General features: G+C 34.6%; 1 protein-coding gene across 1 annotated transcript in view; it reads left to right on the forward strand.

The window, feature by feature from the left end:
- Window positions 1-17,656, forward strand: part of LOC118269437 (alkaline phosphatase, tissue-nonspecific isozyme-like) — a 44,031-nt gene extending 26,375 nt beyond the window's left edge. The window contains exons 2-9 of the mRNA XM_035584549.2: window positions 8,859-8,938; window positions 10,151-10,324; window positions 10,554-10,746; window positions 11,909-12,072; window positions 12,589-12,922; window positions 13,448-13,653; window positions 14,295-14,403; window positions 15,512-17,656. Of these exons, the coding sequence (XP_035440442.1) occupies window positions 8,859-8,938; window positions 10,151-10,324; window positions 10,554-10,746; window positions 11,909-12,072; window positions 12,589-12,922; window positions 13,448-13,653; window positions 14,295-14,403; window positions 15,512-15,717 (1,466 nt within the window). The 3' untranslated portion in view covers window positions 15,718-17,656. The remainder of the gene's footprint in view (window positions 1-8,858; window positions 8,939-10,150; window positions 10,325-10,553; window positions 10,747-11,908; window positions 12,073-12,588; window positions 12,923-13,447; window positions 13,654-14,294; window positions 14,404-15,511) is intronic.
- Window positions 17,657-22,266: the final 4,610 nt, after the last annotated feature.

Here is a 22,266-nt window from a genome sequence, read left to right on the forward strand (position 1 = left end):
GATATTATACTCGTAAGTAAAAAGATTTCCGGAGCTGCGGACTATCTAGCCGGTTTACCGGGGCTCCGGCTCGACAAGTAGGAGTAGGAACGGGGTGGTTTTTAGTCAGTAAGAGTCTGACACTCCCTCTCGCCTCGCCCAGGGCGGGAGAAGTCATTGGATGATATTCCCCGCTCAAAAAAAAAGTAGTATTGTGCATTATGTTAAAGGGAAATCCAGTTATGACATTTCTTGGTATTTGATTCATGCACTGGAGTATTTACAAACTACCGATTTTACATCTTATATTATGCACACAACTATTTCTTTCATCGGTTGCTTTCTTCCCCTTTATCTATCAAGATTCGGTGACTGCACGGTTGGAGTGGTGGTAGCGGGTTCAATCCACGCACGGAGCAACTCTTTGTGTGATCCACAAATTGTTGTTCCGGGTCTGTGTGTTATGTGTATGTGAACTTGTATGTTTGTAAACGCACCTACGATACAGGAAAAATCCTAGTGTGGGGCACATATGACGTTTACATGCGAATAAACATGGATAGAAAATCCCAACGAACAACAGGTGGGCAGAAAACCCGCCAGGCATGATCACCTCGCCTGGTCGGAGGATCCTCCTTTTCTTAGGGAACTTTACTCTCTGTTCCCTAAAAGTGCAAATTATTCTATGCTTTTTGTCACGTAGCCTCTACATGAATCATTGTTACAAATTAAATATATTACCATTTATTACCCGATTAATTAACCTAACACACTCTAATAATGGAAGTTAAAACATATAAGTGTATACGTGAAAGGATAAAACCAATTTGTTACCTTTTAAAACATATTTAAAAAGGTAACAAATTGGTTTTGTCCATATATAAGTATAATATTATATAAAAACGATATGTCGTGTTATATAATATTATTCTATAAATACATGTGTTACCTGGGGAAACTTTTCGATGTATGTATTTAAAATTATTTGACTAATTGTATTGTATTATATGACTAATTATATTAAGTTCAATGTTTCGTGAACTGTATTTTAAAGATTTCTTCATGTATTTAACGTTTTGAAGATATCTCCGTCACTATGTATACACACATATATGCTTTAGTTTAGTTTTTTTATGGTATAAGCCGGTAAACGATCAGACGGATCACCTGATGGCAATCAATCGCTGCCGCTCATAAACACTCGAAATATCAGAGGCGTCACAAGTGCGTTGTCTGCCTTTTGGGGGTTAGGAATTTAAAGTTTGTTGGGGAATTGGAGATTATTAGATTGGGAAGGTGGGTAATTGGGCCTCCGGTAACCTCATTTGTGCAACGAAACACGTTGTTTCACGTGGGTTTTAGTATGCCATTCGTGTTTTTCTATATACCTATATTTTTATTTCTATACACGCCACAACGTCTTTAATTTCCTGTAGGCTTTGGCAAATACATTATGTACATTGCAACATATTTTTTAATGATTGTCCCCTAAGTAACAGGATGTGATTCACTTGCTTATAATTTTTTTTTAGACTAATAAATAAAGTTGGAATGTGTGTTTGTAATATGGAAATAACCGCATTTTATGCATGAATATGACTACATACGATTCATACACCATCACTTAAGTATTGTTAATTTTTTGTATATCTGTTTGTCTGTTTTTTTCGGCTAATCTTTGAAATAGCTGGACTGATTTTGACAGGACTTTTATTGGTGATGATGACCTGATGTACGAAGGAGTAGCTTAGGCTACTTTTATTTTAGTAAAAAATGGAATACTGAAATTCTGTTAAAAGTCATTATTATACGCAATATAAAATAGCTGATGAAAAAATCCCACTCATTTTGCTTGAACAAATCTTTGAAAAAACAAAATAACATATCAAAATTATTTATTTTATTTTGCCAACTGTTTTGAATTGTTACTTTTTTCACACTTATGTATGTCGTTACTGTAAATTAGAAAAACGGAATTACCTATCACAAGCAAAAACTTGCTTAAAAGGCAATTCCTAAAAATGTACATTTAATGAAATAAGTGGATGAAATAAATAATTTTAATTTAATTTAAAATCCCGTTGTCTTTACAATTAGGTAAATGTAAGGTACCTAAGTAACTTAAATACTAGGTATGGGTATTCCCATTGAAAACTGTGGTTTACGCAAAACTAAGGTTAATCATCAAATATACTCATCCTGTGAAATTTTCTAAGAAATCTTCGGGAAACCTTGTTACCTATTTAGGGTACCTAGATTAGTCATATATAATTTGAGTCAATGGGGTAGATGACTACTTATTATTTTTATGTCCAACCTTGTAGATTACTTTAAAATATATACTTTCGAAGATAAATTGATAAGATTTGAAATGTCCCGTGACCTTACTTGTAGCTACGTTTTGTATTTAGAAATGACGATTTAACACTCCTAAACTTTGATTCATTTTCTCTAAGTATCTTTATCTTATATATAACAAAAAAATATGTGTATTCCTATTGTCTAGACAATAATTAAGCGTCATAGCTTGACGCTGGGATATACCCTACTATTCATTTCGCTATAAACAACCGTTTAGTTCTTAATAACAAATACAGTTAATAATAGAATTAGTCCGTCAGTCTGAATACATTCGAGTAAATTACTTCATTGTAGGGTTGGAAAAACCGATTGAAGGCACGCGCGAATCTGACCCAGTATTGTCAGGATGATGTCATGTCGCGCTGGGTCGAACCTGTGTCATTTACCTACTAGGTATCATGGCCAATAAATGTAAATTGCACAATAATAAAATAAAATTGTAACTTTCGTATGTCTTAAAATCTATCGAAATTTTAGAAAGACTTTAGCCATAAGGATCTGTTTTTGGTGTTAATGTAGAATGGCACTATAGCTGTTCGGAAAGTAGATACATACTATAAAGTATAAGTTGGGTTTTCCTTCCTGACGCTATAACTCCAGAACGCACGAACCGATTTCCTTGCATACGTTGGAAAGGTCTCGGGATCCGTGAGGTTTATAGCAAAGAAAATTTACGAAAAAAATCAAGAGAAATATCATTTTACACATACACCACCATCTCTTATACAAAAATCAGCGAAGCCAAATGGATTTGATTAAAATGCGTCACCCTGTGGTGTCACCTGTGCAATCGTAAATGTAAAATACTGACTAATGCCAGTATTTAATTTATTTAATCAGGAACTCTTAAGAATGCAATTGGTAGTCTAAATACATTAGTATTTAGAGTTCCTGAGAATAAGAGAGGGGTAAGTCCATGAGAAAGGCCCTCTATCATAGGGGATGTTTCAGCATTAGATTATCATGAGGATAAGCAAAGAGGGAACTTACCAGAATATTATACAGTTCTAACAAAATGACGTAATGTTTCCTTTCTGAATTATTTACTAGCTTTGCGCCCAGGGTTTTAGGAATATTAACTATCGTAAGATGGAAACTATAGCTAATTAATTTTCTCCCTTAGACATATATTCTGATTTATATCGTTGCGGGATCCAAAATACTTATTCGTGGTCCTGGGACGCGCCGTACTTCAGTGTCCTTGTGTTTTCATGGTTGTACCTTCTGTAGATCCTAGCTTACAGGAGTTGCAGCGGTATTGGGGGATTTATTACGGGCTTGTCCCATAAAAATGTTTTAAACACACTTTCGTATTTATAACAGCAATATTTTTAACAAGTGAAAATATTATAAGTACTGTACGTCTTTATCTTAGCTGTTCACTATATAATAGGTTTTTAATATAATTCGCAAACTTATTGTTCAAATATTTATATTTTGTTATATGACTTAACACCTAATAATATAAAAGTTACAACATCAACCAAAAGAAATCTGATGTAATAATAATTGACAACATTTTATACAAACAATTATAGTCCTTGGTGTCAGACATTGAGTGTTATATTAAACCAAATTGATAGTTTTAAGTAAATTGAAAATAGAATTAAAGAGAAAGTAATATCGTTATTCATTGTAATAAAATAGTCAAAGTAACAATTTTTATTTATGTTCGTGTTTTGTTATGTTTTTTGTTATTTTTTTATGTTTATGTGTATGTTTACATTCAGTGAATGTTGTGTACATCTGTTGGAAATATACATGTAAGATCTGTCTCAGTCATAAAATTAAAAAAAAATCTATGTTATGTAAATTGTTAATGTACCTTATTAAATAAATAAATAAATAAAAAAAAATCATAGACATGGGTCTTATAACACAAGTGGTGAAAAGTGGGTGTACATTGTATAGCGGCATTACGTGTCGCAATGAGCGCCTCTGCCTACCCCTTCAGGTATAAAAGGCGTGACGTTTGTTACTTTTTAACATACATTACCTTTCATATAAGAGCATACACTAACTGTTGTTTCCCATATTTAAAGATTATCTGTATGTATCTTAATTGGTAAGCCTTAATCAATAATTAAATAAACATATAGGAACGTGGGAGAAACCGCTGACAGAAGCTTGTCAAATCATAATATACCGTATATAAATGCCACTCAAATTGTTTACCATATAAGGTAAACGATTCATTTCAAACATCACCTCACTTAATTGTATAATCATAGTCTGATTCAGTTACATATTGGCATTTCCAGTTATTGTTACCTATTTATTAAAATGATATCATCATCATTCTTAAGGAAATATTTGAACTTATTTAGGTAAAAAATGTCGATAATAGTTATTATCATCAGCCTAGAGATGTCTACTGCTAAACAAAGGCCTCCCCATTAAGGGGGAGGTAGCCATAAACCCCACGCTTTTTTTTTGAGGTAGGAAGTCATCCAATGCTTTCTTCCGCTTTGGGCGAGGCGAGAGGAAGTGTCAGATTCTTACTAACTAAAAACCACCCCGTTCCTACTCCTGCTTTTCGAGCCGGAGCCCCGGTAGTCCGCAGCTCCGGATATAATCCCCACGCTTGGCAGGCGGCTTGGGGATCGCAGTTAGGTCACCGATAAATTTTAAGAATGCTGCTGCTCATTCCTCGGTGGCTGGTCGCAGTTTTAAGACATACCCGGGTCCATAATAGTTGCGAGTCCGATAATAGTTACTAAATATTAATCAACTCAAAAGCCAACCCGCAATGAGTATACGGAGCTGCGGACTACGTAGGGGACTTACCGGGGCTTCGGCTCGACAAGCAGGAGTAGGAACGGGGTGATTTTTAGTCAGTAAGAGTCTGACACTCCCTCTCGCCTCGCCCTGGCGAGAGGAGACTTGGATGCTAATGCTATCTCCCCTTAAAAAAAACCCGCATTGAGCAAGCGTGGTGATAAATTCTCAAACTTTCTCCGTGCGAGAAGATGCTTTGGTCAGCAGTGGCCACTAATAGGCTGTTGATGTGATGTGATGTGTTGTGACGTAATCAATCAATCTACGAGTATATCAATTGGTTTAAGGTCGCAGCACGAATCATGGCCAGATTTCGAGGGTTTGTTCCCCACGAAATCTGGCTTGAAAAATGTCTTGTGAATAATTTCTCATACCAAAAACATAGAGAAACACCATATACATAGTCACAATTTCATATAGATAAAAAAAAATCATAAATTATTGCACGATTTCGCCAATACAAACTTATTAAATTGATTAATCTGTAGGTAACACTAAACAAATACCAATTAGATTTTTTATCAAAACTTTTTTATTTTTATGTCAATAAAACTAAGGTGTTAATCGATTTAGGTACGGTATTTAAAGTCCTTTTTTCACGAACAAAAACACGAAAATATGTATAAAAAATAAGGTCATTGCACACAGGGAAAAACCCAACGTAGCGTAAGGATTCTCCCTCAATGAATCAAAGATTTTCTTAGGAATCTCACACTATGTAGTAATACCTAGGTAGGTACTGGAGATTGGACATTAATACTCGTAAATTATTAAAATAGAGGAAAGTATAGTAGATTAACTCACGCAATTGTTTTCTATAGCCTGGTAAGGTCAAATAGTCTAATTAAAAAATTAAGCGACCTTTTTTTTGATGACGGGTGGTTCAAAAGGCGCCTAGCTTTTTGAGGATAAAAGACTAAAATATTGCAAAAAATATAAATATTTTTTTGTGTAAAGTATTGATAATAATTTGATTCTTTGCATTATGGGTTTTTTTTTAGTTAAATGAATGTCTAAGTTTGCTTTTCCACCAGAGATGTGCTATGCTGCAAGCATGTAATAGCTATGTCTAGCAATGAATATGTAGCGGAAGCCAAATGCATCTACAGCAACGTAGCATTGCACATCTTTGGTGGAAAAACACATTTAAACGAGGTCACAATGATGACATTTACCTTCAAGTATTTGTGGTAATAATATAAATGTGTACCTATACAACCTGTTACAAAAAGGGGGTATACTTATCAAGTGCACGGTTTCTAGATAACATAACAAACGATACAGGAGGGGATTTTTAACCTCATGTTTTCATGGTATCAAGTTATGAATTTTTCCAATACATAAGATTCCAGAAACCGAATATTTAGAAATGAAAATTGCGATCAGATTTTACAGGAGAAATGTTTCGTAATATTAGCGGGTACACCCCCGTAGTGTTGTGATACGTTTGTATGATTTGTAATCAAGAACAATGCGATACCAAGTATTTGGTAACAATTTTTTTAAACGTATTTTAAGCTGAAACTTCGTGTAGAGATTCTATTCAACCTGTATTCTTCAGCGCTCCTTGATGTATATGGTCATTTTGTTACACGTTGTATATTATCACGGCAAAACTTTACCACTTTAGCGAGCAGCGGGTGAAACCGCGCGGAAGGAGCTAGTCATTAATACTTTAAAGCTGAATAATGAATAAATTAATTCGCACCCTATGTTATAAAATCATGCTCCGAGCATCGAACGTCGGAACCAATCTTAGTTGCTTGCTTATTTAACTAAAAATGGGTTAATTATATTCAAAGACCTTAATAGAAATATGGGCAGATACAATGACCCCAATAACTGGCCTTTAGGTCGGTCGGCTCCTATTTTTATATTTTTAAATATTATTTTATTATGTTATAAGTAGTATTTAGAAATGGATGAAGGATGGATGAAAGCAGATTTACGAAAGATATACATAATATAAACACTAGAAGTAAAAACAAAATATGTTCCCACTACTAGACTTAAGAAAATAGTGGTTCGTTCAGATGTCAATGCATACGGACAATATCCCAGCGATATTCAAAGTTTGAGCCTGAATAAATTTAAAAATGTTATTAAAGAAAAACTGTATAGTAAAGCTTTTTATAAAATTAAAGACTACTTAGATGATAGTCAGGCTTGGGAGTGAGCCGCTATAATGTCCACACAGGTCATGTTGACATGTTTGTAACACAAGTTACATTTTTATACAAGACATGATATACATTAATATCATTCGATATTTTTTTGTTTTCACATATTATTTTTAAAATTGTTAGTTTGAGGACCGTGCGAGAGTTTGCCTAGTCATTTCACTTTTAGTTAATTATATTCTGACAGTGTGAGCATTTGTGTGGCCTACCCAGATGTTCTTTTGGTAGGTATTGTTCGTCGGATCATTCAGCAACAGCCGTCAGCTGAGCTCATTGTTGACACATGCGTGCTGCCATCTAGGTCCGCTCAAACTGCTGTGGTTCTTTCCTCAAAAGACCACTACAGAGTAAACTTGCACGGTTCTCCGACATCTTTATTGTATGTCTGGACTTTAAAAAGACTAACCTCTGAGGTTGTTTCTTTGCATTTCTTCTCAGAGTAGTCGGATAGGAAATGCCGGCCTCATCTAGCTATTTGAAATATTGACGTGTAAAAGTGTTACGGTATTTTATAACCTATTTACAGAAATAAATATCATTTATCATTTATCATTTTATTTATCACATCTTTGGTGGAAAAACACATTTAAACGAGGTCACAATGATGACATTTACCTTCAAGTATTTGTGGTAATAATATAAATGTGTACCTATACAACCTGTTACAAAAAGGGGGTATACTTATCAAGTGCACGGTTTCTAGATAACATAACAAACGATGTGGGAAGAGTTTTTTAACCTCATGTTTTCATGGTATCAAGTAGTGTTGTGATACGTTTGTATATTTTTAATCAATAATTATGCGATATCAAGTATTTGGTAACAATTTTTTTAAACATTTTAATGAAACTTCGTGTAGAGATTCTGTTCAACCTGTATTTTTCAACGCTCCTTGATGTATATGGTCATTCTATTACACGTTGTATATTATCACGGCAAAACTTTAGCACTTTAGCGAGCAGCGGGTGAAACCGCGCGGCAGGAGCTAGTCATTAATATTTAAAGCTGAATAATGAATAAATAATTTGTATGTTATAAAATCATGCTCCGTGCATCGAACTGTCGGATCTTAGTTGCTTGCTTATTTAACTAAAAATGGGTTAATTATATTACCTTAGTAGAAATATGGGCAGATACAATGACCCTAATAACTGGCCTTTAGGTCGGTCGGCTCCTATTTTTATATTTTTAAATATTATTTTATTATGTTATAAGTAGTATTTAGAAATAGATAAAAGCATATTTACGAAAGAAATATATAAGGTGAATATGAATGGGGTCGTCGGTAGAGGGCGCCCTTTGGAGACCAAATTGGCGATTTATTAAAGAAGGGCTAAAAGTACCTTAAACGACGAGATGCATGAAAAGAGATGACTGTTGTGCGAAAGATATATGTAAGACTCGTAGCAATTCGTAGCAGGTTTATTGTCTCTGCCTACCCCAATGGAAGACAAGTGTGAGGTTATTTATGTATTTAAAAATGTAACTTTATGTTTAAACATTTTGTGGAATGATGATAAATGATGATGATATTAATATTTGCTAATTTCTCTTCTGCAGGTAATTCAGAAACTCCTGTGTTCGACGAGAAGAATAAGGATCATTGGAACATGCAAGCACAATGGATATTACAATCAAAGGTATTTACAATCAAATACATATGAAAAAATACAAATATAATGAATGAAATATATACAGGCGACTCTCGTTAATTTAAACTTTAATAGTAGGCATATCCGGAGCTGCGGACTACCTAGCGGGTTTACCAGGGCTCGAAAAGCAGGAGTAGGAACGGGGTGGTTTTTAGTCAGTAAGAGTCTGACACAAGACGAGAGAAGTCATTTGATTATTTCCCCCCCCCCTCCCAATACTAGGTTTTAATACCTTTTTGAGCAATGATACCTTTTATCTTGCGGCAAGAAGCCGCAGACAAAGCCACTTCAAGAAGCTAGTATATATTACTTTTATTTAACTCTCTATTATTGCAGATCGATGTTGAAACGAATTTCTAGTTAAAATTAAGACTGAATGTTAACTACAGTTATTAGTAGTCAGTAGCAGAATTTGTAAAGTTTCAATAAAATTATTAAGCCACAGAAATTTTGTACCGTAGTTAATACTTATTTGTAAATCTATTATAGGTTTATAAGTTCATTACTAAAGTTTAGGTTGACCCAGACCGAGACCTTAAAAAGAAACTATTTAGTTTGTTAATACATTTTAAATCAATAGGTATGAAGACTTAGGTTTATAAGCAAATAAATCTGTTGGTCGGCTTTTTCTAATTACTATAAAAGGGCAATTTCGGTGAAATCACAGCATTTTACTAAGGTCCATACTTTATATAGACACTGTTTTATTGCGTTTTAGCCCATGTCCCTCTAGATCATCCATCACCGTAGATTATTACCACAGATACATAACAATTACTTGTCGTAGGATAGTAGTAGGTAACACTTTAAATAGTCCTATAGTGATATAGGATGATGATAGATGTCTTTTCATGTGGGGAAAATCATCCAATGTCTTCTCTCGCCTTGAGTGAGGCGAGAGGGAGTGTTAGATTGTTACTGACTAAAAATCTCTTCCTTCCTACACTCCTTTGAGCCGGAGCCCCAGTAGCCTAGGTGGTACGTAGCTCTGGGTACGATGTATGCCTAACGTCCAATTTTTTACAAAAAAAACCTCATTTATGCTTTCTGAGACCATAGTCGCTCGTCGCTTTTATCAGCTGTGGCATTTGAAATACGAACTTGAGGTTTGAATACTAGGATTGAAATAACTGTTTTACCTGTCTTATTTTTATATGACAACTACTTAATATTGATCCTGTAAAACTTTTCATTTTCCAGTTATCCAATCTCCTAAACACGAAGGTAGCAAAGAACGTGATCCTGTTCCTCGGAGACGGTATGAGCATCACAACCCTGGCTGCCACCAGGGTGTACCTGGGTCAGAAGTATGGACACCTGGGTGAAGAACTGAAGCTGAGCTTCGAAGCTTTTCCTTACACGGGTCTGTCTAAGGTATGTGTACCATATCAGATGGAAAATATTAGAATGATGTAATTAATTAAATATTTTTTATTTCCTAACCATTTTCCTGACTAATGCTAAAAAGAAACAAAAGTCTGTCTTTTAATTAATTTATTTTTTGAGGAAAAGTTATTTGAAGGTCTTCTGACAAAATACAGAGGTCATTGACATTTTAAAAGAAATTTTCGTTGTGTTTTATTAACTTTTAATCAATTTTCAGACTTACTGCGTAGATAATAACGTCGCAGATTCTGCGTGCAGTGGTACCGCTTACCTATCAGGTGTAAAGGCCAACAGTGGGACTGTGGGGCTCAGTGCGGCTGTGAAACGTGGGGATTGTAGGGGACAGAGAGATGGCCTGCATTCTGTCACTGGACTCATGGACTGGGCCCAAAAAGCCGGCAAAGGAACCGGTAAGTGGACCTAATAGACAGTTGATCAATATTATCGTTGATATAGCCAAAAATTCAATTAATCTTAGTTTCAATGTTGTGTTTATGGCCTTATTTACCTAGATTCTCGAAAAGCAGGAGTAGGAACGAACGGGATGGTTTTTAGTCAGTAAGAGTCAGACACTCCCTTTCGCCTCACCCAAGACGCGAGAAGTTGTTAGATGATTTTCGCCCCGGAAAAAAAAAAAAAAAATATATCATCCTAGATTACACGATTAAATGAAGAAAATTACAGTCGACTGTCATTAAATCGAAACTGAACTCTTCAAATATTTCGAATTAAATTACTGAATGTTCTGAATGTTATGAATCGTGAGACATACCGTACTAAATTAATTAAAAATCACGGTTAACTCACGTAAATTAATGGCTTATGTTTAATTCACGTAAATTAATCTACTAACTTACTAGTTAGTTAGAGCTTTCCTGCATTCCACTACTGGTTTCGAATCACAAAGGGACTTTTCATCATGAGCAGTGTGCGCAGACGCGGCGACGACACGCAGCCTACTACATATCTGCGCATGCAAGTCATGATGATAATCAAATTTAGTTAAAATATCAAATGGATCGAAATTTACATTTGCGTGTTACGTGATTAAGGTAATGTGGAATGCAAAGGTGCAAAAAGATACATTCCAAAGAATTGAGTAACTCTAGTGTTTTGTTTTTTATTGCATTCCACACATACTTGCTGTAAGGTACTGAATGAATTTCCTTAAGTTGACCTCAATAAAGATCCTTAATCCGTTAAGTATCTATTTATAATTTAATCTTGTAATACTCAGTTATGAGTTTGTTTGGGGCGATCTGAATAAAAAACCAAGTCTTTGAACAAAGGTCTATTGAAAACAATAATCAGAGCTTTACACTTTACATAATAACATTATTACACAAGTTTATGAGAGATTATGAGACATAGCGATATTAGTGTATCACGCGGGTGATACACTAATATCAGCGCAGGGGGATTGTCGTTCGCGTCATTCAGCGATCGAGGTGCGCGCGGGCGCATGCGGGGTAGGACCGCGGGGCGGGCGGTGGATTTCCCGCTCACCGTGCACAATACCATATTAGGAAATACAGAAAAGGCGGCGTGTTACAATCGGCTATTTTCTTCCAGGAATTGTAACCACTACAAGAGTGACGCATGCTACTCCAGCGGCATCATACGCACATTCAGCAGACAGGAGATGGGAGGCTGATACTGACCTGCCGAAGAAAGGCCTCCGCTGCGAGGATATAGCCACCCAGTTGGTGAAGGGACGCGTTGGCAGTAATATTGATGTGAGTAATGGTAGCAAAGCATGACTGGGCTTCTTTGAGTTTTAGCTAGGCACGAAGTTTATGGCAGTATATAGCACTGCCTACCCCTTCGGGGATAAAATGGCATGACGATAAGAAGATAACATCATGTCCGTTGTCAGACATAAGAGTGCTAATAGTTTAAGTATTGTATTTTATTAAATGTGAGAGAACCATGTTTCGGCACGAGTGCGCCTGCTCGACCGGAGTAAACACGGCCTCACAGGAAACCAACGTGAAACAACGTTTGCGCTGTCTTTCGTTATGCAAGGGAGGTTACCGAAGGCCCAATTACACCCTTCCCCATGTTCCCAATCCTTGCGGATGGCTGATGAGCGACGGCGATTGCTTACCATCAGATCCGTTTGCTCGTTTACCGGCTTATAAAATACTAAAAGTATTTCACACACATTTCATTTCACAAGATACCACAATCTTTGTCAGACACATGATAAAGTTCATACTATACTGTCCATAAAACAAAATTCTGTCTTCCAGGTCATACTGGGAGGAGGGCGCAGAAACTTCTTCCCCAAAACCCAAACTGATCCAGAAGGGTACCGCGGCTACAGAAGTGATGGAGTAGACCTCATTAGAGAGTGGAAGAAACGAAAGGAGGCCCTGGGAGTCTTTCCCAGATTCGTATACAATAAAGAGGGACTCTTGAAACTAGATGACTCCTTATATCATAGTGTCTTAGGTCTATTTTCCCCTGACCATATGCCTTACCATTTGGAAGCAGGCGATGACGACCCAACTTTAACCGAAATGACTCAGAAAGCTATTCAGATGCTGAAGAAGAAAAAGAATGGGTTTTTCTTGTTTGTTGAAGGTTGGTAGATTCTCACGGGGAATGACTAAAAAATAATACATTTTAACGAATTGAGTACATAACTTAAGTATTTTTATTGCATTCCGCACGTGTCTGTTACGTGAATTTCCTTATGATGGTTTTTATCAATTCAGGAGATAAATGTTGTATTTACATATTTTTCACATTGAGTCATTGGCTACAGAATTTTTATTGCTTACAGATGGAACTAGAAACCCAAAGATGACATTAAATAAGTTAGGTTTTATATATTTATTTGACTGCACGGTTGGCGCGGTGGCTGGGCAACTGGCTGCCGTGCAACGTGTAGCGGGTTCGATTCCCGCACGGAGCAATTCTTTGTGTGATCACAAATAGTTGTTTCGGGTCTGGGTCTCATGTGTATGTGAAATTGTATGTTTGTAAACGCACCCACGACACGACAGGAGAAAATCCTAGTGTGGGGCAAAGTTTTAAACAAAAAATATATATATATATATATATATATTTACTTAACAATTTCTCACGTGATAAAAATGTTTGCAGGAGGAAGAATAGACACAGCTCATCATGAGACTAAAGCCCGTAAAGCGCTTGATGAGACCGCTGAATTTGCTAAAGCGGTTGAAGCTGCTTTAAGATTAGTGGACTTGCAGGAAACACTGATCGTAGTAACTTCTGACCATAGTCACACAATGACATATAGTGGATATAGCAAGCGAGGTTCTGACATTCTAGGACTTGTTAATAAGGTAAGAATCTATATTAACCACTTGTATGTCTGTATATAAGACACAATAGAAAGTGTGGGACACATTGTGTCTCGCGTAGATCTGCGTTCCGATAGACAACGGGTTAAAGGTCTCGTTGGACTGCCGCAAAAAGGGCCTTGGGTTCGATTCCCGGGTCAGGCAATGTACTGGGCCTTTTTCGGTTTTTCAAAAATTTATCAGTAATAGCATGGAGTTTGGAATTGTGTCCTGTTATATGGCAATAGGCTCACCCCCTATTACATTGGACCGTATAACACATATAGTGAAAAGTAGGTGTACATTGTATAGCGGCATTACGTGCCGAAATGTGCATCCTCTGCTTATGCCTTCGGGGATAAAAGGCGTAACGTTGCAACCAATCTATATTAAACTTATACGAAAGTGGAAAGTGTTATACAATGTGACGACCATTTTTGCTCATGTTATATTGCGATTCCCGTATATGGGCACAATATCAGATTTAATAAATTGCCAATGCCAAGACCAGAAGCCTTTGCTTGCTTGACTGGAAAGCGCAAAAATGTTAGGGTTTGAAAACAATATTATGCACAAATGTCTTGCTTGTACTTGCCTTGTACTGCCTACGTGGAGCAGATTTTTAATACTTTTGTATATTACAGAATAATGCGTCAGATAACATGCCATACTCCACACTAAGTTACGCCAACGGGCCAGGGTACAAGGAGGCTGGCAGGTTCCACCGGTACAATCTAGGAAACGACGACTTTAGTAAGTTGAAACTACGTAATTATACTTAACTAGTTACTTCCGCGCGGTTTCACCCACTTTGCTCGGCTCCTATTGGTTATAGCGTGACGTTAGCCTATAGCCTTCCTCGATAAATGCACTATCCAACACAAAAATAATTTAATTCGGACCGGATATTAGCGCGTTCAAACAAACAAACAATCAAACAAACTAACTCTTCAGCTTTATAATATTATATAGTATTATAATATTATAGTATAGATTATGTTATCGGCTTACTCACGTAACTGTTTGACGAGCAACTCGACTAGTTTCATGAATAGAGCTCATGAATATGAGCCTCTTGCATGGCTTGAAACTAGTCGAGTTCCTCGTCAAATAGTTACGTGAGTAAGCCGATAACATAATAATTAGTATATCTCACGAAAGTTACAACTGAACAGTATGCAGTACTGTAGTATACAGACAGATTATGAGCTGACTTGGGTAATAGGATACTTTTTATTCCAAGGGAACGCGGGCGAAGCCACTGGCAGAAGCTAGTATATTATAAAGTATAAATTTACTTAAAGATAAAAAAGAAATATAACCTGCTTCTTAGTACTTATATTCCGTGAAGGAGTACTATAAATTTAGTAATTCTAGAAATCGTATTGTTGTTGATAATTCCTAAAATCCAAAGCTTTCTTTGAATTGGAAGACTTTTCCTGTTAGTCAAAATACTTGAACTCAGAATCTTGCCAATCGAATAATCAATGAGCCCTGAAATAGAGAGAAATCTCCAAAGCATTTCTAGTTATAACAATCCATCCATTTTCTACAACTATAATGGAGTAGGTTAACGTTTTTATTAGACATGTGTGTAACTATGAAGCCCTCGATGTAACGAATAGATCTGTATACTTAGTTTTGTCGTACAATCAAAACTGACCAAATTATATGCATCTAAAGTTTTGATGACTTGAATTTCTCATACAAAATTAACGTTGTCGACGATATATTTAATTTTTTTATACTTATTACTAAGTAGTAGGTTATCACTTAATAATGTTTTAAATCTATTTAAATAGATTAATGTGTAGGTATTTTTTTAATTAACGTAATATTAACATTCTCCATTCAATTACAGATGACGCAAACTACACATACCCGTCTTTGGTACCGATAAATCGGGAGACTCATGGAGGTGAAGATGTAGCGGTCTTTGCAAGAGGACCCTGGGCTCATCTGTTTACGGGCAGCTTCGAGCAAAACTTTTTACCTCACGCCATAGCCTATGCCTCATGTATAGGGCCTGGACTCACCACCTGTAAATCAAAATCAAGATTACAATAATAAATATTACATTTTTTTTAGGTAAATTTCACACACCCCCAAACTCGGAAGAATGTTGACGTTTTTTCCGGGTTTGGGTATCGTTGTACCTAATGTTTCCGACTTTGGGTATAATGTTCGGTTATGTTATACCCAAACTCGGAAATGTATATAGTTGTTGTTGTATATAGTTATTTGTTAAGATATAATGCTGGATCATTTATATTGACTTTATTTTTGATGAATATTTTATTTTATGATCTTAAAAGTCCTGATATGTTTTTGCATGATGAATTTAAGACAATTTAAATTTTAGACCTTTTATGACATTTATTGTGACTTTTATCTCAACTTTTTGGTAGTCTAAAGTTACGCTGAATTTTAATCAGTAGCCTCATTAACATTCTGTGCTACTCAGCTAATGAATAAAACTATGCTTTCTAGAATACGTTATACAGGGAGTAAACGGAATTTTCTCAAAAAATTCTATAAAAAAATAGTGTTTTTATCATCATTTATTCGTTTTTTTTTCGTGTTATTCATGCAACATCAACCTTAAGCAGTTGATTACAACTATTATTAATTACGTAAAATAAACATTGAATTCCTTTATATTTTTTTAATAAAATTATTTTTTACTATCGCCTGTTTGAGACGTTTGGGAGCGTTCCGTTTACACCCTGTAGATTTCCAAATTGACTATCAGTCTCCAATAAGTGCCACAGAAGTTTAAATTGACTGCTATAAAAAAATGTTCTTTTCGATCACCCATCCATAAATCGACCTAGATCAGGTCGACTTAACGTAAAGTGAGTTGATCCGTACTGTAAATTAGTCTCAAGCTTATCTTTTAATGATATCTAAATTACGAACAAGACTAATAAATTAAGTCTTTTTTCCTTTCCTTCCCTATTTCTTAATAGAGACCGCCACCACCTCAGACCTACCACTAAGAAAGAATTATTTGATTATGCTAACACGATTTCTTGCGGTTTTCGAATACGTTTTTCCAATGAATTCAAGCAAATTTGAACCTTATCAACAAATTTCCATAGAACCTTATCGTAAAACGTATCTGATTTGCTTATTTACATTCAAAACAGAGCTTTATTTAATTTACAATGTGGTTTGTAATCGTTTGCTTTACGTGTATTGTGTTTGTAAATATAACACGTAGTCGGTATTTTAATTATAAGAGTAAATGTTTCTTCAGTTATTTGTTGAACTGTTTAAATTAAATTAGGAATTTTATTTTTGTATGTAATTGAAATGTAGATAAATGATCTTAATTAGTATTCAGTTCTTGAATTTTTAATTCAATTTGTGAGATGTAGTAATGAAATTGAATTTTGTTTTTGTTGCAAAATAGAGGTTGAAACAAGGGCCTTTACGAAGTTAATGTCATTATTTTGTACATATTTGTTAACTTTTTAGTGTATACATGAAAACTGTTATTTAAATAAATTAAATGAAATAGAATTTACAATTTTGTATCGAAAAATATGTGCTAGACATATAGTCTACGCTAAGTAAAGTTTTACATACAAAAATAAAGATTTCAATTTTCAATTCCATTTAATAAAAAGCTTGCTGTGTTTCGTATGGTCCAGGGATTTTTTTAAGGGGGGAAATCATTCAAAGTAAGGCTTTTGTAAAAGTATTTTTTTTCCAAAATTTATCGGGATAGTGGAAAAATAGCCCGATTTTCACTGAGGTGCAATAAATAATAATTAGTTTACGAATAATAAAACACTAAAACAAACGATTGGAACCAATATATTTTAATATTGTTTTTTCAAGAATAATGAAATGAAACGAATTTACACGTCAAAAAATATTATTTAAAACAAAATCTAGATAATAAAATGTAATATTTATTATGACTTCTGTACAGTTTAAAATAATTAATTATAAGTTATATCTAAGTTAGGTTTAATTTTAATTATAAGTATAGGTTATAAGTGAGTATTTTTATACGATAATTTGATAATAAATGAATTTATTAAAACTGTTAGTTTTTCTTCAAATTTTTGTCATCCATATCTTTTAAAGATCGATCTGATTCTCTCAGCATATGAGAATGTATTATCATCAGCAAACATCCTACTGCTGCTAAAAGGTCTCTTCTCACACGGAGAAGGATAAAAGGTCTATTCAGGGGGTAAACGGAACGCTTCCAAATGCTGAAAACAGGCGATGGTAAAAAAAGAGATTAATTTAAAAAAATATATGAGATTAAATGTTAATTTTATTATAATAGCTGTAATCAACTGCTTAAGACTGATGTTGCATAAATAACAGGTAAACAAAAATAGTTAAAATTATAAAAACAAAAATAAATTGTAGCGTTTTTCGGGAGCGTTCCAATTATTCCCTGAATAGGTACAGTCGCTGGTTCAGCTTATTTTCGATAGTACTGGTTTCAATTGAAACTGTTTTTATTGATTACGGCACGATATAACATCACGCTATGCTCAATAGGAACCTTTAAACACCTAAATAATTAAGAACTAAAAACAATGTGGATGCGTCTAGAATGTAGCCAGGGACTGTACATACATACAAAAAAAAAACTTAATTTGGTCATTAATTTAACTTACCTTCTTTACAAGGATTAATGTAAAACAAATACAAATAGATAGTGGTTTAGCCGACATTAATGAGTAGTAGTTAATTGTAGTTAGGGGTAACTTCGTGAAGCGTTTGTCGTTACAAATTTGGGTCAATGGGGTCACCGGGCTGCTTGATGTAATGCAAAGATATTTAGATATTTTGATGTATATCTATGTATTTATTTGTATTGTGGAAAATTCCGTGAGAAGGTTCGTTGATAGGGTATTTTACAAAAGGGCCTCGATGATTTTGGAGGATAACATATATTTTACAATTACTTAAATACACGAACGAAAAATCACTTACCAAACGTCATCCTATTAAGTATTAAAAATATATTAAATATTCACTTAATGACGTTATGTTTTTGCATCAAATGACACGTTTATTTATTACAAAAACTAGCTAGAGAAATACGATAGCTAAGTATATAATAATGGGTGAGTCTTAACGACTATCTTTTAACATTATTTTATAAAGCCTATGAAATCCCATGTCATTCAGAACACCTGTGTGTACCATAACAGAGACAGAATGACAGTATAATCCTCATATTACTCATCATTTTTCAATATCATTGGCTATTTGTACCGAGATTATCCAATTTTGAAGACAAATGTTACTTTTTTGGTTCAAAGGAATTTGATTACAAAGTCAGTCAATTGGTGACTAGGTAACAATACTTAGATAAAACGAATCAAAGCTTAGAGGTGAGAGTAAATACGTAATTTCTACGTATAAAATGTACCTAGAAGTGACATCACGTGATATTCTTCATATTTCATAACGCCTCTACCGGTCACGTGTGGAACTAAAATTCGTCATACAAAAAATTTATGTCTTTGCTAGAGACTATCGATAAATGCTATTTATTTATTTATAAATACTATTTATAATGCTTCAAACTCATGGTACTGTAATTTTCACTTATAACTATTATTTTCGTTTTTAAATGAAAAAAAATATTAGTTTTTTTTTCTTTCTTTTTTATACGGATCATATCCGACACTATTTTTAACATGTTACAATACATTTTTCAATGACAGAAAATCGTGTTCACACAGAGACATTCGATTTGAGTATATGTATAGTATCGTAGTCTACTCATATTTTCTATATACTCCTTTATACCAAATACACCCAACGGTCACTTGTGCTTTAATTTTTTAAACCCTGACATTAAAAATTCTCAGTAGAGAGTCTATCTGGTCTATTTACGTCTAAATGGGTTAAAAAATTGTCGTACGGTACTGTGGTTGTATGATTTTCCTAGAAATAACATAAAACTATGCACAAGAGACTAGGCAAGCAGACATTGAAAGCTATGTTGTGGAAATATGATACTATGTGCTATATTGTGGACTTGAGAGCAAAATATATAAGAATAGAAAGAAACGGTGTTGTATTTGCGTGTTATGTTTGAGGTAAATAATTAAATGTTAATCTATTTAGATACATCCACAGATATACATTTTTTGAAGAGAGAAATAATTGAAAGAAATAATTCGTTGACTTCTCCCGCCTTGGCTGAGACGAGAGAGTGTCAGACTCTTAATGACTAAAAATTCGTTCCTACATAGATAACTAAACCATAGAATAAAATATACCTACACATGCATACGTCATGTTATTTAGTTGTGGTTTTGAACCAGATATTGACATGACAAGTACCGCCCCTAAAGACTAACAACTCTGTGTTACAATTCCAGAAGTGTTACAACTATGTAGCTAACCTAAGTGACGTAGAACAGCGACTTTTGATGATTACTTAAACTATGCCTTATTAACGAATATGTTCCATAAAAAAATCCTAAGAACTGGTATTAACGAATTTGTTCAGAGAACAATTGCTAAGAACTGGTTTAAGTAAACATTAAATGAATCTGAGTTAGCGGTTAGCGGTAACCACTATGTCCACTTATATTTAATTTTCAAATTTTTCACATGAATTAAGCAATAGATAGTACATATCTTTTATTAGGTATAATAATAATTTATTTTGTTTACTCGAGCAGAAAGGGCCGTAGACCTTTTTCTCATTAATTTATTATACGAAGGTGACATTGGCTCAAGTTGAGCACTTTTCGATATCAAGTAATTTAGTTATGAGATGGAAATTTTAAGTTAGGTACATTAACTAAAATTAAATTGTTTTATTAATGCATCATTTATTTTTAGTAACGTTATTAATGCTGACTAAAGATTTAGTTTCGATTTTCAAATTCTGTTATACTAATTAATTACTATTGCTTTTTACTCATTAAGTAGAGTCCCTCTTTATCACATCAAGGTACTAAATACCATCTTTAATTTGAACTAGCTACTTCCGCGCGGTTTCACCCGCTCTACTTGGCTCCTATTGCTCATAGCGTGATATTTTATAGCTTATAACCTTCCTCAATAAATGCACTATCCAACACTAAAACAATTATTCAATTTAGATCAGTAGTTCCGGAGATAAGCGCGTTTAAACAAACAAACTCTTCAGCTTTATTATATAAGTATTAGTATAGATAAGAGACTCAGGAGAGATACAGGAGAAAATGCTAGTGCGGGGCAACGTTTTTTAAAAGAAATTACATCTTAACACAATATTATTTCTGAATTTCAATTATCAAAAGCTAAAAATCCTCGGATTGTTTGTGGTTGACGCAGCGCAGGATTGAACTGGACTAGAATTCCCTTTTACGACCACTTAAAGAAAAAAGCCTTCTTGATACAACAAACAAAGTAAAAACAGTAAAGAATAAATCTATTGCAGACTTTATCTGTCGTAAAAGTAGTTCGTTTTCATGAGGTCATTTACCTTTTTTTACTTATTTATTTTTAGGAATGCTCACAGACTAATTACTTTTAAGAAAATATAAATTGTAAAATAACAAGCCTTAAACTAATACAAATAAATATGATATACATAATTATCTTTAAAACCCAGTTTGCCGTAATAAGCTTGTTTCTGGAACTGGTATCTTACAGTGATAACCACTTAATTATAGACACATGATTAGAAATAATCAGAATCAAGTGAAACCTCTTTTTCTGATCGATCTGATCTAATACGCGTGGCAGTCTACTGGTGCAATATGGGCCTCAATCATCATCAATCCTCAATATCACGTTGACTGCACAGTTGGCGCGGTGACTGGGTAACTGGCTGCCGTGTAACGTATAGCGGGTTCGATTCCCGCATGGAGCAATTCTTTATGTGATCCACAAATTGTTGTTTCGGGTATGAGTGTCATGTGCATCTCAACTTGTATGTTTGTCCGTTACCCACGACAGAGGAGAAAATAGTGCGGGGCATCGTTTTTTTTAAAGAAAGAAGAAAGAAAAAGAGGCCATGCCTTAAACTTGTTCAGGCTCAGAAAATAATAATTTAAAAACTACTTTGCTCGACCCGGGAATCGTAACTGACACCTCTTGTTTGACATCTCGTAGTAAGATATCATTACTCGACCAACGTAGCAGTTTATCGCTCTACCACCTCGTTAAACCTTACCCCTTGTAAAGGATATCCAATTTTAAAGCCTCATAATATAACGTAACTATCTCACATACATTGAGTAAAGAGCTAGGGACTGTAACTTAAGGTTCAAAATCGATTGTCAGTTTTCAATTTACTTGGTACCTTTTGTAACTGCGGTAAAATTCTTCTTGAAGATATTATTATAGAGTTACTTAACAACTACTTTGAAGGAGTAGTTTGTTTCAATTTGTGAACGGTAAGGCGTTTCTGAAGGTTTCAGACGCCTGCTCCTCATGCATGAGAGCGCGATCGAAACCTGCCATCAGCAAGTACCAATGTGACTTTTTCCGAATTATAAGTACTTTCTAAGATTATTTAGACACCACTGGCAAACGGTGAAGGAAAACATCGTGAGGAAACCTGGGCTTATAATTTCTAATTATAAGTTTGAAATCGCCAACCCGCATTGAGTAAGCGTGGAGATTAATGCT

The sequence above is a fragment of the Spodoptera frugiperda genome, chromosome 2, assembly GCF_023101765.2.
Source record: "Spodoptera frugiperda isolate SF20-4 chromosome 2, AGI-APGP_CSIRO_Sfru_2.0, whole genome shotgun sequence".
NCBI lineage: Eukaryota > Metazoa > Arthropoda > Insecta > Lepidoptera > Noctuidae > Spodoptera > Spodoptera frugiperda.